Source organism: Cetorhinus maximus, unplaced genomic scaffold (assembly GCF_964194155.1).
Source record: "Cetorhinus maximus unplaced genomic scaffold, sCetMax3.hap1.1 HAP1_SCAFFOLD_2082, whole genome shotgun sequence".
Classification (NCBI taxonomy): domain Eukaryota; kingdom Metazoa; phylum Chordata; class Chondrichthyes; order Lamniformes; family Cetorhinidae; genus Cetorhinus; species Cetorhinus maximus.
The window spans coordinates 14893-35642 of record NW_027598022.1 but is presented as its reverse complement, the minus strand read 5'-3'; the positions used below and the strand labels follow the sequence as shown (position 1 = coordinate 35642).

The 20750-nt window shown below is 55.2% G+C and overlaps 1 protein-coding gene across 1 annotated transcript in view; it reads left to right on the top strand.

Moving 5' to 3' along the window:
* Positions 1–20750, top strand: part of LOC144676969 (multiple epidermal growth factor-like domains protein 8) — a gene marked incomplete at both ends in the record, with an annotated part of 54755 nt that overhangs the window by 21217 nt on the left and 12788 nt on the right. The window contains 7 exons of the mRNA XM_078537234.1: positions 532–761; positions 3178–3279; positions 5455–5570; positions 7325–7520; positions 14565–14736; positions 18926–19089; positions 19196–19340. Coding sequence (XP_078393360.1) covers positions 532–761; positions 3178–3279; positions 5455–5570; positions 7325–7520; positions 14565–14736; positions 18926–19089; positions 19196–19340 — 1125 coding nt within the window. The remainder of the gene's footprint in view (positions 1–531; positions 762–3177; positions 3280–5454; positions 5571–7324; positions 7521–14564; positions 14737–18925; positions 19090–19195; positions 19341–20750) is intronic.

Below are 20750 nucleotides of genomic sequence, written 5' to 3'. Positions count from 1 at the left end.
ACAGTGTGTAACTGGGAGAGTGCTCTGTATCACAGTGTGTAACTGGGAGCGTGCTCTGTATCAGTGTGTAACTGGGAGAGTGCTCTGTATCACAGTGTGTAACTGGGAGAGTGCTCTGTATCACAGTGTATAACTGCGAGAGCGCTCTGTATCACAGTCTGTAACTGGGAGAGCGCTCTGTATCACAGTGTGTAACTGGGAGAGTGCTCTATCTCTGTCTAACTGGGAGATGTTTTGCAGACTCTGATCTCTGGATAGTGTTGAGGGTGGTGAGAGTGTTCTGACTGGTAGTAAGGTCAGTCGGAGGGTTTGTGTGGACAGAGAAGAATGTCAGTTTTTTGGGAGTCGGTGACTGTTTGATCAGGTTCTGTATTCACTGTCATCGATCCAGAGTGGGCCCTCGTTTCTCCCCCTCTCTCTGTTGGATGTTTGAAGCAGTTTGTGATTTGATTTGAAATATTACTGTTTGGTTTTGCTGGGCAGGTTTAAGTGTTTCATTAATACTGAGTTAATTCTCCTTCTGGGTGACAGGGGTTCTGACTGTTTACTTTGAAGCCAACGTTAGCAGTGGACCAGGAACAGTCTATGAAGGCTTCAATGCCACCTACACCGTCAATAATTGCCAACCCAGCTGCCGTGCCAACCAGCAGTGCCATAACGGGCACTGTGTGTGTACCACCGGCTACACCGGACCAGACTGCACACTGGAGAGATGTCCCAACAACTGCTCAGCTCACACCCAGGCCGGGCACTGCCATTCGGTGAGTCCCATAGATCACTGACCGCCTTCTCAGACCGATAGAGCTGACCGTTACCCCGGGTCACTGCAAGGGAGTGACCCTTCCCCCGGGTCACTGCGAGGGAGTGACCCTTCCCCCGGGTCACTGCGAGGGAGTGACCCTGCCCCCGGGTCACTGCGAGGGAGTGACCGTTACCCCGGGTCACTGCGAGGGAGCGACCGTTACCCCGGGTCACTGCGAGGGAGCGACCGTTACCCCGGGTCACTGCGAGGGAGTGACCCTTCCCCCGGGTCACTGCGAGGGAGTGACAGTTACCCCGGGTCAGGGCGAGGGAGCGACCCTTCCCCCGGGTCAGGGCGAGGGAGCGACCCTTCCCCCGGGTCGCTGCGAGGGAGCGACCCTTCCCCCGGGTCCGGGCGAGGGAGCGACCCTTCCCCCGGGTCCAGGCGAGGGAGCGACCCTTCCCCCGGGTCACTGCGAGGGAGCGACCCTTCCCCCGGGTCACTGCGAGGGAGCGACCCTTCCCCCGGGCCAGGGCGAGGGAGCGACCCTTCCCCCGGGTCAGGGCGAGGGAGCGACCCTTCCCCCGGGTCGCTGCGAGGGAGCGACCCTTCCCCCGGGTCGCTGCGAGGGAGCGACCCTTCCCCCGGGTCGCTGCGAGGGAGCGACCCTTCCCCCGGGTCGCTGCGAGGGAGCGACCCTTCCCCCGGGTCGCTGCGAGGGAGCGACCCTTCCCCCGGGTCGCTGCGAGGGAGCGACCCTTCCCCCGGGTCGCTGCGAGGGAGCGACCCTTCCCCCGGGTCAGGGCGAGGGAGCGACCCTTCTCCCGGGTCGCTGCGAGGGAGCGACCCTTCCCCCGGGTCGCTGCGAGGGAGCGACCCTTCCCCCGGGTCGCTGCGAGGGAGCGACCCTTCCCCCGGGTCGCTGCGAGGGAGCGACCCTTCCCCCGGGTCGCTGCGAGGGAGCGACCCTTCCCCCGGGTCGCTGCGAGGGAGCGACCCTTCCCCCGGGTCGCTGCGAGGGAGCGACCCTTCCCCCGGGTCGCTGCGAGGGAGCGACCCTTCCCCCGGGTCGCTGCGAGGGAGCGACCCTTCCCCCGGGTCGCTGCGAGGGAGCGACCCTTCCCCCGGGTCGCTGCGAGGGAGCGACCCTTCCCCCGGGTCGCTGCGAGGGAGCGACCCTTCCCCCGGGTCGCTGCGAGGGAGCGACCCTTCCCCCGGGTCGCTGCGAGGGAGCGACCCTTCCCCCGGGTCACCCACATACTCAGGCTCTCGCTGGCCCTCACACTCACTCAGTCTCACACCCACACTCGCCCACACACAAACACGCACGTGCACAGAGCCACCCACACAAGCTCTCTCCCCCTGTCTGTCTCTCTCTCTCTCTCTCTCTCTCTCTCTCTCTCTCCCCCCCTGTCTCTCTCTCTCTCTCTCTCTCTCTCTCTCTCTCTCTCTCTCTCTCTCCCCCCTGTCTCTCTCTCTCACTCCCCTCCCACACCACAGTCTCTCTCTCTCACCACACAATCTCACTCCCTCCCTCACTCTGCAACCCCCTCCCTCCAAACACACACACTCACTCCCTCAATCCTCCACACACCACTCACTCACCCCCATACCACACACATGCTCTCTCACTCCCCCTCCCCCAGACACAGACACTGTTACTCTCACTCCCACATACTCACTACGGCACCGTCTCCTCCCCAGGCCTGCTCAAACTTTGCCCTCCACAGGCTCCCTGTGACTTCTGGGAATGTGCTCACCTTAGCACTCTGCTCCTGCTGGGACCCCACTAACAGGCTTGGAGCTCTGCAGTGAGTAACTCACACCTCCTGACTCCCCAAAGCCTGTCCACCATCTACAAGACACAAGTCAGGAGTGTGATGGAATACTCCCCACTTGCCTGGATGAGTGCAGCTCCCGCAACAACTCAAGAAGCTCAACACCATCCAGGACAAAGCAGCCCCGCTTGATTGACACCACATCCACAAACATTCACTCCCTCCACCACCGACGCACAGTAGCAGCAGCGTGTGTACCATCTACAAGATGCACTGCAGCAACTCACCAAGGCTCCTTCGACAGCACCTTCCAAACCCACGACCACTACCATCTAGAAGGACAAGGGCAGCAGACACATGGGGAACACCACCACCTGGAAGTTCCCCTCCAATTCACTCACCATCCTGACTTGGAAATATATCGGCCGTTCCTTCACTGTCGCTGGGTCAAAATCCTGGAACTCGCTCCCTAACAGCACTGTGGGTGTACCTACACCACACGGGACTGCAGTGGTTCAAGAAGGCAGCTCACCACCACCTTCTCAAGGGGCAATTAGGGATGGGCAATAAATGCTGGCCCAGCCAGCGACACACACATCCTGTGAATGAATAAAGAAAAGCCCTGAGAATGTGCTAACTCTGGTTTTTACCCCACAGGCCACAGGACTCTGCATCTGCACTGATGGATTTGCTGGGAGTGACTGTGGAATCGTTACCCATTCCGGGAGCATCATCTGGGAGCCCATCACTGACAGCAAGGTACCCCCCAGTCAGTATGCACAGAGTACACTTGCTTCTCTGCCTGCCTCTCTCTCTCTCTCCCTCTCTCTCCCCTCTCTCTCCCCCTCTCTCTCCCCCTCTCTCTCCCCCTCTCTCTCCCCCTCTCTCTCCCCCTCTCTCTCCCCCTCTCTCTCCCCCTCTCTCCCCCTCTCACTCCCCCTCTCTCTCCCCTTCTCTCTCCCCTTCTCTCTCCCCCTCTCTCTCCCCTCTCTCTCCCCCTCTCTCTCCCCCTCTCTCTCCCCCTCTCTCTCCCCCTCTCTCTCCCCCTCTCTCTCCCCCTCTCTCTCCCCCTCTCTCTCCCCCTCTCTCTCCCCCTCTCTCTCCCCCTCTCTCTCCCCCTCTCTCTCCCCCTCTCTCTCCCCCTCTCTCTCCCCCTCTCTCTCCCCCTCCCTCTCCCCCTCTCTCTCTCCCTCTCTCCCCCTCTCTCCCCCTCTCTCCCCCTCTCTCCCCCACTCTCCCCCACTCTCCCCCACTCTCCCTCCCTCTCCCTCCCTCTCCCTCCCTCTCCCTCCCTCTCCCACTCTCTCCCCCACTCTCTCCCCCACTCTCTCCCCCACTCTCTCCCCCACTCTCTCCCCCACTCTCTCCCCCACTCTCTCCCCCACTCTCTCCCCCACTCTCTCCCCCACTCTCTCCCCCACTCTCTCCCCCACTCTCTCCCCCACTCTCTCCCCCACTCTCTCCCCCACTCTCTCCCCCACTCTCTCCCCCACTCTCTCCCCCACTCTCTCCCCCACTCTCTCCCCCACTCTCTCCCCCACTCTCTCCCCCACTCTCTCCCCCACTCTCTCCCCACTCTCTCCCCCACTCTCTCCCCCACTCTCTCCCCCACTCTCTCCCCCACTCTCTCCCCCACTCTCTCCCCCACTCTCTCCCCCACTCTCTCGCCCACTCTCTCCCCCACTCTCTCCCCCACTCTCTCCCCCACTCTCTCCCCCACTCTCTCCCCCACTCTCTCCCCCACTCTCTCCCCCCCCACTCTCTCCCCCACTCTCTCCCCCACTCTCTCCCCCACTCTCTCCCCCACTCTCTCCCCCACTCTCTCCCCCACTCTCTCCCCCACTCTCTCCCCCACTCTCTCCCCCACTCTCTCCCCCACTCTCTCCCCCACTCTCTCCCCCACTCTCTCCCCCACTCTCTCCCCCACTCTCTCCCCCACTCTCTCCCCCACTCTCTCCCCCACTCTCTCCCCCACTCTCTCCCCCACTCTCTCCCCCACTCTCTCCCCCACTCTCTCCCCCACTCTCTCGCCCACTCTCTCGCCCACTCTCTCGCCCACTCTCTCGCCCACTCTCTCGCCCACTCTCTCGCCCACTCTCTCGCCCACTCTCTCGCCCACTCTCTCGCCCACTCTCTCGCCCACTCTCTCGCCCACTCTCTCGCCCACTCTCTCGCCCACTCTCTCGCCCACTCTCTCGCCCACTCTCTCGCCCACTCTCTCGCCCACTCTCTCGCCCACTCTCTCGCCCACTCTCTCGCCCACTCTCTCGCCCACTCTCTCGCCCACTCTCTCGCCCACTCTCTCGCCCACTCTCTCGCCCACTCTCTCGCCCACTCTCTCCCCCACTCTCTCCCCCACTCTCTCCCCCACTCTCTCCCCCACTCTCTCCCCCACTCTCTCCCCCCCCTCCCCCTCCCCCTCCCTCCCTCCCCCTCCCTCCCCCTCTCTCTCCCTCCCCCTCTCTCCCCTACTCTCCCCCTCTCTCTCCCCGTCTCTCTCCCCCCCCCTCTCCTCCCCTCTCTCTCCACGCCCCTCGCCCTCCCTGTCTCAGCCTCTCTCTCTCTCCTCCATGCCCCGTCCCCACACACATTCTCTCTCTCTCCCCCCCACACACCCATGTCCTCCTCTCTCCCACTGCCCCACGCCCCCCTCTCTTTCCCTCAATCAAGCCCCTCCCCCTCCCCCCCCCTCTCTCTCTCCTCTCTCTCCACCTCCCCCACACCCCTCTCCCTCCCCTGTGCTCCTCTGTCCCCACCTCCTTCCCCCGCGCCCCTTCTCTCTCTCCCCAGCACCTCCGTCCCTGTCCCCACCCTGTAGCACAGCACCCTTACACACTGTAGCTGTCTGCCCTCGCCCCCCTGTTGACAATGGTGTGGTTTCTGTGGAGATATTGCCCCTGTCTCCAAGCTTTGAAAGTATCTGTTGATCCCCAGGATGATGGAGGCCCCTTACTGCGCCTGGGCCACTCGATGGTGGACGGCCCTGATTCGAGCCTCTGGATCTTCGGTGGTTTGTCGGTGAGAGATGGGATTTTGAACAATGTTTACAAGTAAGTGGCACCCGTCAATTTTTGGAGTTGGAGACCATGTCGGAGAGAGATTTAAATCCCATCATCGGCCTGTCTATTACTCCCAGACTGGCGGCCCCTTAGTGTGTCTGCTCTCACACTGGCTGCCCTGTGCAGTGTGTCTGCTGTCACACTGGCTGCCCTGTGCAGTGTGTCTGCTCTCACACTGGCTGCCCTTTGCGGTGTGTCTGCTCTCACACTGGCTGCCCTTTGCGGTGTGTCTGCTCTCACACTGGCTGCCCTTTGCAGTGTGTCTGCTCTCACACTGGCTGCCCTTTGCAGTGTGTCTGCTGTCACACTGGCTGCCCTGTGCAGTGTGTCTGCTCTCACACTGGCTGCCCTTTGCGGTGTGTCTGCTCTCACACTGGCTGCCCTTTGCAGTGTGTCTGCTGTCACACTGGCTGCCCTGTGCAGTGTGTCTGCTCTCACACTGGCTACCCTGTGCAGTGTGTCTGCTCTCACACTGGCTGCCCTGTGCAGTGTGTCTGCTCTCACACTGGCTGCCCTGTGCAGTGTGTCTGTCTGCTCTCACACTGGCTGCCCTGTGCAGTGTGTCTGCTCTCACACTGGCTGCCCTGTGCAGTGTGTCTGCTCTCACACTGGCTGCCCTGTGCAGTGTGTCTGCTCTCACACTGGCTGCCCTGTGCAGTGTGTCTGCTCTCACACTGGCTGCCCTGTGCAGTGTGTCTGCTCTCACACTGGCTGCCCTGTGCAGTGTGTCTGCTCTCACACTGGCTGCCCTTTGCAGTGTGTCTGCTGTCACACTGGCTGCCCTTTGCAGTGTGTCTGCTGTCACACTGGCTGCCCTTTGCAGTGTGTCTGCTGTCACACTGGCTGCCCTTTGCGGTGTGTCTGCTGTCACACTGGCTGCCCTTTGCAGTGTGTCTGCTGTCACACTGGCTGCCCTTTGCAGTGTGTCTGCTGTCACACTGGCTGCCCTTTGCAGTGTGTCTGCTGTCACACTGGCTGCCCTTTGCGGTGTGTCTGCTGTCACACTGGCTGCCCTTTGCAATGTGTCTGCTGTCACACTGGCTGCCCTTTGCAGTGTGTCTGTTCTCACACTGGCTGCCCTTTGCAGTGTGTCTGCTCTCACACTGGCTGCCCTTTGCAGTGTGTCTGTTCTCACACTGGCTGCCCTTTGCGGTGTGTCTGTTCTCCCACTGGCTGCCCTTTGCGGTGTGTCTGTTCTCCCACTGGCTGCCCTTTGCAGTGTGTCTGCTGTCACACTGGCTGCCCTTTGCAGTGTGTCTGCTGTCACACTGGCTGCCCTTTGCAGTGTGTCTGCTGTCACACTGGCTGCCCTTTGCAGTGTGTCTGCTGTCACACTGGCTGCCCTTTGCAGTGTGTCTGCTGTCACACTGGCTGCCCTTTGCAGTGTGTCTGCTGTCACACTGGCTGCCCTTTGCAGTGTGTCTGCTGTCACACTGGCTGCCCTTTGCGGTTTACCATTTGGTAACTTCACCCTTTAACCATTAAGGAAGAGAATGTACCGATGTGAGTTCTGGGGGAGAAGGAGCCCAGTCAGCCTGTTTTATTCTTTACATTAACCTGTAAGAGAACATCGCCAAGGAACTTGAACGGATTGTAACACCTAATTGAAGAGGAATAGGCTAAACGATTACAAACGCTGTGGATGCTGGGAATTTCAAATCGGAGCAGCAAACGCTGGAAGTACCTCAGCCCCAGCTGAGCTTTGTTTTTGCTTCACTGAACTTACCCGGAGTGTTGTCCTGCAGGTTTTCGGTGGTGGATCATCATTGGAGCCAGGAGATGAGGCCACAGGGTCCGGGTCCCAGTCCACGTTATTTTCACGCTGCTGCCTCCATTCCATCCAGGGCCACCATGTATGTGGTGGGAGGACTCACCAACACTGGTGTGTCCAGTGGCTTCTGGCTGTTCGACATGACCACCCAGGAGTGGACACCGGGAAAGGTATGGGGTTTGTTCCAGTTAACACGGACCTACCATTGAGCAGGAGGCGCGTCTCGTGAGTGAGTTTGACACAGTTCCACTGGGCAAGATGCTAACCAGACCAGCAGACTCCGTCTCTGTAAACCCTCCCCTCAGTGAGAGACCGGTCCCCGATTACTGTCGGTGAGGCTCACTCCTCACAGGGACTAACAGGGAGGTCACACCGCACAGTGAGTGAGTGTTCTCAATATGTTGATAGACATTTCTTTCTGGCACAAAACCCATGGCTAATTAAAGAAATGAAGGGTTGTATTAGATCCAAAGAGCAGTCATATCAAGTTCAGGAACAGGTACCAAGCCTGAGGATTGAGAGCAGTTTAGAATTTACTAAAGGAGAACCAGGAAATTGATTCAGAAAGGAAAAATCGAGTATGAGGGTAAACTTGCAAGGAACATAAAAGCTGACAGGAAAAGCTTCTATAAGTATGTAAAATGAAGCAGATTAGTGAAGACAACTGTTAGTCACTTACAGTCTGAAACGGGAGAACGTATCATAGAAAACAAGGAAACGACAGGGCAAGGAAACAACTGCTTTCGTTCTGTCCTCACCGAGGAAGACACAACTTCCCAAAAATACTAGGGGACCAAGCATCTAGTGAGCAGGAGGAATTGAAGGGAATTAGTATTACTGAAAAAACAGCGCTGGAGAAATTAATGGGACTGAAAGCTGATCAATCCCCAGGGCTCAATAATCCACAATCCAGGGTACAAAAGGAGGTGTTCATTGTCATCTTCCAATGGGGAGGTCACTCCTCACACAAGGAGTGTGTGTTGATTATGGAGCGATCTCTCCTCACAGGGAGTGTGTGTTGTTAATGGGGGGGTCACTCCTCACACAGGGAGTGAGTGTTGTTGATAATAGGGGGGTCACTCCTCACACAGGGAGTGAGTGTTGTTGATAATGGGGAGGTCACTCCTCACACAGGGAGTGAGTGTTGTTGATAATGGGGAGGTCAGTCCTCACAGGGAGTGAGTGTTGTTGATAATGGGGAGGTCACTCCTCACAGGGAGTGAGTGTTGTTGATAATGGGGAGGTCAGTCCTCACAGGGAGTGAGTGTTGTTGATAATGGGGAGGTCACTCCTCACACAGGGAGTGAGTGTTGTTGATAATGGGGTGGTCACTCCTCACAGGGAGTGAGTGTTGTTGATAATGGGGAGGTCGCTCCTCACACAGGGAGTGAGTGTTGTTGATAGTTGGGAGGTTACTCCTCACACAGGGAGTGAGTGTTGTTGTTAATGGGGAGGTCACTCTTCACACAGGGAGTGAGTGTTGTTGATAATGGGGAGGTCACTCTTCACACAGGGAGTGAGTGTTGTTGATGTTGGGGAGGTCACTCCTCACACAGGGAGTGAATGTTGTTGATAATGGGGAGGTCACTCCTCACACAGGGAGTGAGTGTTGTTGATAATGGGGAGGTCACTCCTCACAGAGAATGAGTGTTGTTGATAATGGGGAGGTCACTCCTCGCAGGGAGTGAGTGTTGTTGATAATGGGGAGGTCACTCCTCACAGAGAATGAGTGTTGTTGATAATGGGGAGGTCACTCCTCGCAGGGAGTGAGTGTTGTTGATAATGGGGAGGTCACTCCTCACAGGGAGTGAGTGTTGTTGATAATGCGGAGGTCACTCCTCACACAGGGAGTGAGTGTTGTTGATAATGGGGAGGTCACTCCTCACACAGGGAGTGAGTGTTGTTGATGATGGGGAAGTCACTCCTCACAGGGAGTGAGTGTTGTTGATAATGGGGAGGTTACTCCTCACAGGGAGTGAGTGTTGTTAATGGGGAGGTTACTCCTCACAGGGAGTGAGTGTTGATAATGGGGAGGTTACTCCTCACAGGGAGTGAGTGTTGTTGATGATGGGGAGGTTACTCCTCACAGGGAGTGAGTGTTGTTGATGAGGGGGAGGTCACTCCTCACAGGGAGTGAGTGTTGTTGATAATGGGGTGGTCACTCCTCACAGGGAGTGAGTGTTGTTGATATTGGGGAGGTTACTCCTCTCAGGGAGTGAGTGTTGTTGATAATGGGGAGGTCACTCCTCACAGGGAGTGAGTGTTGTTGATAATGGGGAGGTCACTCCTCACAGGGAGTGAGTGTTGTTGATATTGGGGAGGTTACTCCTCACAGGGAGTGAGTGTTGTTGATAATGGGGAGGTCACTCCTCACAGGGAGTGAGTGTTGTTGATAATGGGGAGGGTACTCCTCACAGGGAGTGAGTGTTGTTGATAATGGGGAGGTTACTCCTCACAGGGAGTGAGTGTTGTTAATGAGGAGGTCACTCCTCACAGGGAGTGAGTGTTGTTGTTAATGGGGAGGTCACTCCTCACAGGGAGTGAGTGTTGTTGATAATGGGGAGGTCACTCTTCACACAGGGAGTGAGTGTTGATAATGGGGAGGTCACTCCTCACACAGGGAGTGAGTGTTGTTGATGATGGGGAGGTTACTCCTCACAGGGAGTGAGTGTTGTTAATGGGGAGGTTACTCCTCACAGGGAGTGAGTGTTGATAATGGGGAGGTTACTCCTCACAGGGAGTGAGTGTTGTTGATGATGGGGAGGTTACTCCTCACAGGGAGTGAGTGTTGTTGATAATGGGGAGGTTACTCCTCACACAGGGAGTGAGTGTTGTTGATAATGGGGAGGTCACTCCTCACACAGGGAGTGAGTGTTGTTGATAATGGGGAGGTCACTCCTCACACAGGGAGTGACTGTTGTTGATGATGGGGAAGTCACTCCTCACAGGGAGTGAGTGTTGTTGATGATGAGGAGGTCACTCCTCACAGGGAGTGAGTGTTGTTGATAATGGGGAGGTCACTCCTCACAGGGAGTGAGTGTTGTTGTTAATGGGGAGGTCTCTCCTCACAGGGAGTGAGTGTTGTTGATAATGGGGAGGTCACTCTCCTCACAGGGAGTGAGTGTTGTTGATAATGGGGAGGTCTCTCCTCACAGGGAGTGAGTGTTGTTGATAATGGGGAGGTCACTCTCCTCACAGGGAGTGAGTGTTGTTGATGATGGGGAGGTCTCTCCTCACACAGGGAGTGAGTGTTGTTGTTAATGGGGAGGTCTCTCCTCACAGGGAGTGAGTGTTGTTGATAATGGGGAGGTCTCTCCTCACAGGGAGTGAGTGTTGTTGATAATGGGGAGGTCACTCCTCACACAGGGAGTGAGTGTTGTTGATAATGGGGAGGTCTCTCCTCACAGGGAGTGAGTGTTGTTGATAATGGGGAGGTCACTCCTCACAGGGAGTGAGTGTTGTTGATAATGGGGAGGTCTCTCCTCACAGGGAGTGAGTGTTGTTGATAATGGGGAGGTCACTCCTCACACAGGGAGTGAGTGTTGTTGATAATGGGGAGGTCTCTCCTCACAGGGAGTGAGTGTTGTTGATAATGGGGAGGTCACTCCTCACACAGGGAGTGAGTGTTGTTGATAATGGGGAGGTCACTCCTCACACAGGGAGTGAGTGTTGTTGATAATGGGGAGGTTACTCCTCACAGGGAGTGAGTGTTGTTGATAATGGGGAGGTTACTCCTCACAGGGAGTGAGTGTTGTTGTTAATGAGGAGGTCACTCCTCACAGGGAGTGAGTGTTGTTGTTAATGGGGAGGTCACTCCTCACAGGGAGTGAGTGTTGTTGATAATGGGGAGGTCACTCTTCACACAGGGAGTGAGTGTTGTTGATAATGGGGAGGTCACTCCTCACACAGGGAGTGAGTGTTGTTGATGATGGGGAGGTTACTCCTCACAGGGAGTGAGTGTTGTTAATGGGGAGGTTACTCCTCACAGGGAGTGAGTGTTGATAATGGGGAGGTTACTCCTCACAGGGAGTGAGTGTTGTTGATGATGGGGAGGTTACTCCTCACAGGGAGTGAGTGTTGTTGATAATGGGGAGGTAACTCCTCACACAGGGAGTGACTGTTGTTGATGATGGGGAAGTCACTCCTCACAGGGAGTGAGTGTTGTTGATGATGAGGAGGTCACTCCTCACAGGGAGTGAGTGTTGTTGATAATGGGGAGGTCACTCCTCACAGGGAGTGAGTGTTGTTGTTAATGGGGAGGTCTCTCCTCACAGGGAGTGAGTGTTGTTGATAATGGGGAGGTCACTCTCCTCACAGGGAGTGAGTGTTGTTGATAATGGGGAGGTCTCTCCTCACAGGGAGTGAGTGTTGTTGATAATGGGGAGGTCACTGTCCTCACAGGGAGTGAGTGTTGTTGATGATGGGGAGGTCTCTCCTCACACAGGGAGTGAGTGTTGTTGTTAATGGGGAGGTCTCTCCTCACAGGGAGTGAGTGTTGTTGATAATGGGGAGGTCTCTCCTCACAGGGAGTGAGTGTTGTTGATAATGGGGAGGTCACTCCTCACACAGGGAGTGAGTGTTGTTGATAATGGGGAGGTCTCTCCTCACAGGGAGTGAGTGTTGTTGATAATGGGGAGGTCACTCCTCACAGGGAGTGAGTGTTGTTGATAATGGGGAGGTCTCTCCTCACAGGGAGTGAGTGTTGTTGATAATGGGGAGGTCACTCCTCACACAGGGAGTGAGTGTTGTTGATAATGGGGAGGTCACTCCTCACACAGGGAGTGAGTGTTGTTGATAATGGGGTGGTCACTCCTCACAGGGAGTGAGTGTTGTTGATAGTTGGGAGGATACTCCTCACACAGGGAGTGAGTGCTGTTGTTAATGGGGAGGTCTCTCCTCACAGGGAGTGAGTGTTGTTGATAATGGGGAGGTCACTCCTCACAGGGAGTGAGTGTTGTTGATAATGGAGAGGTCACTCCTCACACAGGGAGTGTGTTGTTGATAATGGGGAGGTCAGTCCTCACAGGGAGTGAGTGTTGTTGATAATGGGGAGGTCACGCCTCACAGGGAGTGAGTGTTGTTGTTAATGGGGAGTTCTCTCCTCACAGGGAGTGAGTGTTGTTGATAATGGGGAGGTCACTCTCCTCACAGGGAGTGAGTGTTGTTGATAATGGGGAGGTCTCTCCTCACAGGGAGTGAGTGTTGTTGATAATGGGGAGGTCACTCTCCTCACAGGGAGTGAGTGTTGTTGATGATGGGGAGGTCTCTCCTCACACAGGGAGTGAGTGTTGTTGTTAATGGGGAGGTCTCTCCTCACAGGGAGTGAGTGTTATTGATAATGGGGAGGTCACTCCTCACACAGGGAGTGAGTGTTGTTGATAATGGGGAGGTCACTCCTCACACAGGGAGTGAGTGTTGTTGATAATGGGGTGGTCACTCCTCACAGGGAGTGAGTGTTGTTGATAGTTGGGAGGATACTCCTCACACAGGGAGTGAGTGTTGTTGATAATGGGGAGGTCTCTCCTCACACAGGGAGTGAGTGTTGTTGATAATGGGGAGGTCACTCCTCACAGGGAGTGAGTGTTGTTGATAATGGAGAGGTCACTCCTCACACAGGGAGTGTGTTGTTGATAATGGGGAGGTCAGTCCTCACAGGGAGTGAGTGTTGTTGATGTTGGGGAGGTCACTCCTCACAGGGAGTGAGTGTTGTTGATAATGGGGAGGTCACTCTTCACACAGGGAGTGAGTGTTGTTGATAATGGGGAGGTCACTCCTCACACAGGGAGTGAGTGTTGATGTTGGGGAGGTCACTCCTCACACAGGGAGTGAGTGTTGTTGATAATGGGGAGGTCACTCCTCACACAGGGAGTGAGTGTTGTTGATAATGGGGGGGGTCACTCCTCACACAGGGAGTGAGTGTTGTTGATAATGGGGGGGGTCACTCCTCACACAGGGAGTGAGTGTTGTTGATAATGGGGAGGTTACTCCTCACAGGGAGTGAGTGTTGTTGATAATGGGGAGGTCTCTCCTCACAGGGAGTGAGTGTTGTTGATAATGGGGAGGTCACTCCTCACAGAGAATGAGTGTTGTTGATAATGGGGAGGTCACTCCTCGCAGGGAGTGAGTGTTGTTGATAATGGGGAGGTTACTCCTCACAGGGAGTGAGTGTTGTTGATGATGGGGAGGTCACTCCTCACACAGGGAGTGTGTGTTGTTGATAATGGGGAGGTTACTCCTCACACAGGGAGTGAGTGTTGTTGATAATGGGGAGGTCACTGCTCACACAGGGAGTGAGTGTTGTTGATGATGGGGAGGTTACTCCTCACAGGGAGTGAGTGTTGTTGTTAATGGGGAGGTTACTCCTCACAGGGAGTGAGTGTTGTTGATAATGGGGAGGTTACTCCTCACAGGGAGTGAGTGTTGTTGATGATGGGGAGGTTACTCCTCACAGGGAGTGAGTGTTGTTGATGATGGGGAGGTTACTCCTCACAGGGAGTGAGTGTTGTTGATAATGGGGAGGTCTCTCCTCACAGGGAGTGAGTGTTGTTGATAATGGGGTGGTCACTCCTCACAGGGAGTGAGTGTTGTTGATATTTGGGAGGTTACTCCTCTCAGGGAGTGAGTGTTGTTGATAATGGGGAGGTCACTCCTCACAGGGAGTGAGTGTTGTTGATAATGGGGAGGTTACTCCTCACAGGGAGTGAGTGTTGTTGTTAATAAGGAGGTCACTCCTCACAGGGAGTGAGTGTTGTTGTTAATGGGGAGGTCACTCCTCACAGGGAGTGAGTGTTGTTGATAATGGGGAGGTCACTCTTCACACAGGGAGTGAGTGTTGTTGTTAATGGCGAGGTCACTCCTCACAGGGAGTGAGTGTTGTTGATAATGGGGAGGTCACTCCTCACAGGGAGTGAGTGTTGTTGATAATGGGGAGGTCACTCCTCACAGGGAGTGAGTGTTGTTGATAATGGGGAGGTTACTCCTCACAGGGAGTGAGTGTTGTTAATGGGGAGGTCACTCCTCACAGGGAGTGAGTGTTGTTGATAATGGGGAGGTTACTCCTCACAGGGAGTGAGTGTTGTTGATAATGGGGAGGTCACTCCTCACAGGGAGTGAGTGTTGTTGATAATGGGTAGGGGAGTGTACTGAATGCCCCTGTCAGCAATGTTTGTGGAGTAATACATACTTGACTCACGTTCCTCTGTTGCCTCCTATAGTCGGAGATTTTGCCCCGCCTGGCTGGTCACACACTGAGCCAGTGCCGAAACTCCACGTTGCTCCTCATCGGGGGTTACTCCCCACAAAATGGCTTCAACAATAAACTGCTGGAGTACAAGATCGACTCGGGATCCTGGAGTGTGATCCAACACACGGGAACTGCACCCACAGGTAGGAAACCGTGTCAGCAAACAGAGAGAGACTCACACTGTACACAGCCCCTCACCCACAGAGAGAGAGACTCACACTGTACGCAGCCCCTCACCCACAGAGAGAGAGACTCACACTGTACACAGCCCCTCACCCACAGAGAGAGAGACTCACACTGTACACAGCCCCTCACCCACAGAGAGAGAGACTCACACTGTACACAGCCCCTCACCCACAGAGAGAGACTCACACTGTACACAGCCCCTCACCCACAGAGAGAGAGACTCACACTGTACACAGCCCCTCACCCACAGAGAGACTCACACTGTACACAGCCCCTCACCCACAGAGAGAGAGACTCACACTGTACACAGCCCCTCACCCACAGAGAGAGAGACTCACACTGTACACAGCCCCTCACCCACAGAGAGAGAGACTCACACTGTACACAGCCCCTCACCCACAGAGAGAGAGACTCACACTGTACACAGCCCCTCACCCACAGAGAGAGACTCACACTGTACACAGCCCCTCACCCACAGAGAGACTCACACTGTACACAGCCCCTCACCCACAGAGACTCACACTGTACACAGCCCCTCACCCACAGAGAGACTCACACTGTACACAGCCCCTCACCCACAGAGAGAGACTCACACTGTACACAGCGCCTCACCCACAGAGAGAGAGACTCACACTGTACACAGCCCCTCACCCACAGAGAGACTCACACTGTACACAGCCCCTCACCCACAGAGAGACTCACACTGTACACAGCCCCTCACCCACAGAGAGAGACTCACACTGTACACAGCCCCTCACCGACAGAGAGACTCACACTGTACACAGCCCCTCACCCACAGAGAGAGACTCACACTGTACACAGCCCCTCACCCACAGAGAGAGAGACTCACACTGTACACAGCCCCTCACCCACAGAGAGACTCACACTGTACACAGCCCCTCACCCACAGAGAGACTCACACTGTACACAGCCCCTCACCCACAGAGAGACTCACACTGTACACAGCCCCTCACCGACAGAGAGACTCACACTGTACACAGCCCCTCACCCACAGAGAGACTCACACTGTACACAGCCCCTCACCCACAGAGAGAGAGACTCACACTGTACACAGCCCCTCACCCACAGAGACACTCAGACTGTACACAGCCCCTCACCCACAGAGAGAGAGACTCACACTGTACACAGCCCCTCACCCACAGAGAGAGAGACTCGCACTGTACACAGCCCCTCACCCACAGAGAGAGAGACTCACACTCTACACAGCCCCTCACCCACAGAGAGACTCACACTGTACACAGCCCCTCACCCACAGAGAGAGAGACTCACACTGTACACAGCCCCTCACCCACAGAGAGAGAGACTCACACTCTACACAGCCCCTCACCCACAGAGAGACTCACACTGTACACAGCCCCTCACCCACAGAGAGAGAGACTCACACTGTACACAGCCCCTCACCCACAGAGAGAGAGACTCACACTGTACACAGCCCCTCACCCACAGAGAGAGAGACTCACACTGTACACAGCCCCTCACCCACAGAGACTCACACTGTACACAGCCCCTCACCCACAGAGAGAGAGACTCACACTGTTCACAGCCCCTCACCCACAGAGAGAGAGACTCACACTGTACACAGCCCCTCACCCACAGAGAGACTCACACTGTACACAGCCCCTCACCCACAGAGACTCACACTGTACACAGACCCTCACCCACAGAGAGAGAGACTCACACTGTACACAGCCCCTCACCCACAGAGAGACTCACACTGTACACAGCCCCTCACCCACAGAGAGAGAGACTCACACTGTACACAGCCCCTCACCCGCAGAGAGAGACTCACACTGTACACAGCCCCTCACCCACAGAGAGAGACTCACACTGTACACAGCCCCTCACCCACAGAGAGAGAGACTCACACTGTACACAGCCCCTCACCCACAGAGAGAGAGACTCACACTGTACACAGCCCCTCACCCACAGAGAGAGAGACTCACACTGTACACAGCCCCTCACCCACAGAGAGAGAGACTCACACTGTACACAGCCCCTCACCCACAGAGAGAGAGACTCACACTGTACACAGCCCCTCACCCACAGAGAGGGAGACTCACACTGTACACAGCCCCTCACCCACAGAGAGACTCACACTGTACACAGCCCCTCACCCACAGAGAGACTCACACTGTACACAGCCCCTCACCCACAGAGAGAGAGACTCACACTGTACACAGCCACTCACCCACAGAGAGAGAGACTCACACTGTACACAGCCCCTCACCCACAGAGAGAGAGACTCACACTGTACACAGCCCCTCACCCACAGAGAGAGAGACTCACACTGTACACAGCCCCTCACCCACAGAGAGAGAGGCTCACACTGTACACAGCCCCTCACCCACAGAGAGAGAGACTCACACTGTACACAGCCCCTCACCCACAGAGAGAGAGACTCACACTGTACACAGCCCCTCACCCACAGAGACTCACACTGTACACAGCCCCTCACCCACAGAGAGACTCACACTGTACACAGCCCCTCACCCACAGAGAGAGAGACTCACACTGTACACAGCCCCTCACCCACAGAGACTCACACTGTACACAGCCCCTCACCCACAGAGACTCACACTGTACACAGCCCCTCACCCACAGAGAGAGAGACTCACACTGTACACAGCCCCTCACCCACAGAGAGAGAGACTCACACTGTACACAGCCCCTCACCCACAGAGAGAGAGACTCACACTGTACACAGCCCCTCACCCACAGAGAGAGAGACTCACACTGTACACAGCCCCTCACCCACAGAGAGAGAGACTCACACTGTACACAGCCCCTCACCCACAGAGAGAGAGACTCACACTGTACACAGCCCCTCACCCACAGAGAGAGACTCACACTGTACACAGCCCCTCACCCACAGAGAGAGAGACTCACACTGTACACAGCCCCTCACCCACAGAGAGAGAGACTCACACTGTACACAGCCCCTCACCCACAGAGAGACTCACACTGTACACAGCCCCTCACCCACAGAGAGAGACTCACACTGTACACAGCCCCTCACCCACAGAGAGACTCACACTGTACACAGCCCCTCACCCACAGAGAGAGAGACTCACACTGTACACAGCCCCTCACCCACAGAGAGAGAGACTCACACTGTACACAGCCCCTCACCCACAAAGAGACTCACACTGTACACAGCCCCTCACCCACAGAGAGAGAGACTCACACTGTACACAGCCCCTCACCCACAGAGAGAGAGACTCACACTGTACACAGCCCCTCACCCACAGAGAGAGAGACTCACACTGTACACAGCCCCTCACCCACAGAGAGAGAGACTCACACTGTACACAGCCCCTCACCCACAGAGAGAGAGACTCACACTGTACACAGCCCCTCACCCACAGAGAGAGAGACTCACACTGTACACAGCCCCTCACCCACACAGAGACTCACACTGTACACAGCCCCTCACCCACAGAGAGAGACTCACACTGTACACAGCCCCTCACCCACAGAGAGACTCACACTGTACACAGCCCCTCACCCACAGAGACTCACACTGTACACAGCCCCTCACCCACAGAGAGACTCACACTGTACACAGCCTCTCACCCACAGAGAGAGAGACTCAGACTGTACACAGCCCCTCACCCACAGAGAGAGAGACTCACACTGTACACAGCCCCTCACCCACAGAGAGACTCACACTGTACACAGCCCCTCACCCACAGAGAGAGAGACTCACACTGTACACAGCCCCTCACCCACAGAGAGAGAGACTCACACTGTACACAGCCCCTCACACACAGAGAGAGACTCACACTGTATACAGCCCCTCACCCACAGAGAGAGACTCACACTGTACACAGCCCCTCACCCACAGAGAGACTCACACTGTACACAGCCCCTCTCCCACAGAGAGAGACTCACACTGTACACAGCCCCTCACCCACAGAGAGAGAGAGAGACTCTCACTGTCCACAGACCCTGTCCCACACAGTGAGGATGCTATCCAGATACCCAAGGGTAGACAATATGTGGCAATTTGTCATGGTCGTTACCGTTGTGTTGGCCTGTCCTGGTGCTGGACTAAGTGCTTTCGTGCCCTGATGCTGACAAGCGCTCAATTTGCTATGTGCTGAATTCGCTTTCTACTCATTACAGGTCTGTATGGCCACTCGGCAGTCTACCACCAGGCCACTGATGCTATCTATGTGTTTGGCGGCTACCGATTTTACCTGGAGAGTGTCTCAGCTTCACGTGAATTGTATAGTTTATACCTGCCTAACCTGACCTGGAGCCTACTTGCACCATCCTACGGCAGAAAGGTATTTGGCAAAGCCGCTCGAGAGACGGGCCGTGGAATGTGGTCAAAGGAGATGAAAATTCCCTTACTTCTCTGTTTAATGGTTCATGTTTTGCCGTTATTTCTAGCCCTTCTCCCGGTTTTTCCACATTGCCGCGCTTTTCCGAGATACAATGGTAGTGGCCGGAGGCCGGACAGAGCAGGAGGACTTCAGCGCTGACATCTTGTTTTACCAGATCAACTGCAACACCTGGATCACACCAAATAACACAGGTACAGCAACACCAGAATCACACCAAATAACACAGGTACAGCAACACCAGAATCACACCAAATAACACAGGTACAGCAACACCAGAATCACACCAAATAACACAGGTACAGTAACACCAGAATCACACCAAATAACACAGGTACAGTAACACCAGAATCACACCAAATAACACAGGTACAGTAACACCAGAATCACACCAAATAACACAGGTACAGTAACACCAGAATCACACCAAATAACACAGGTACAGCATCACCAGAATCACACCAAATAACACAGGTACAGCAACACCAGAATCACACCAAATAACACAGGTACAGCAACACCAGAATCACACCAAATAACACAGGTACAGTAACACCAGAATCACACCAAATAACACAGTACAGCAACACCAGAATCACACCAAATAACACAGGTACAGCAACACCAGAATCACACCAAATAACACAGGTACAGCAACACCAGAATCACACCAAACAACACAGGTACAGTAACACCAGAATCACACCAAACAACACAGGTACAGTAACACCAGAATCACACCAAATAACACAGGCACAGCAACACCAGAATCACACCAAATAACACAGGTACAGTAACACCAGAATCACACCAAACAACACAGGTACAGCAACACCAGAATCACACCAAATAACACAGTACAGCAACACCAGAATCACACCAAATAACACAGGCACAGCAACACCAGAATCACACCAAACAACACACGTGGCAACACCAGAATCACACCAAATAACAGCAGCCTTTGTCCTAACCTCCTTTCCCCTCTGAACCCACAACCAAAGCCATGACTAGCCTCCCACCCCTCTTACCATCCTACCCCCCTGACTGACCTCTCACCCAGATCCAGGACTGACCTCCCACCCTCTCCCCCATCAAACCCGTACTGCTCCCCTTCTTCTCCTGACTGACCCCACCCAGCCTTTCACCCCGAACCCTCAACTAAACTCTCGCCCTACCCCCTGCCCCCGACCAAATCCTCCTAGCTTCTTGCCCCCCCCACCCCCGACTCTTAACTTACAGAATCACAGTGCAGAAGAGGCCCTTCGGCCCATCGAGTCTGCACCGACACGTTAGAAACACCTGACCTACCTACCTAATCCCATTGACCAGCACATGGCCCATAGCCTTGAATGTTATGAGGTGCCAAGTGCTCATCCAGGTACTTTTTAAAGGATGTGAGGCAACCCACCTCCACCACCCTCCCAGGCAGCGCATTCCAGACCCTCACCACCCTCTGGGTAAAAAGGTTTTTCCTCACATCCCCCCCTAAACCTCCTGCCCCTCACCCTGTGCTTATGCCTCTTTGTGACCGAACCTTCACCTAAGGGGAACAGCTGCTCCCTATCCACCCAGTCCATGCCCCTCATAATCTTGTACACCTC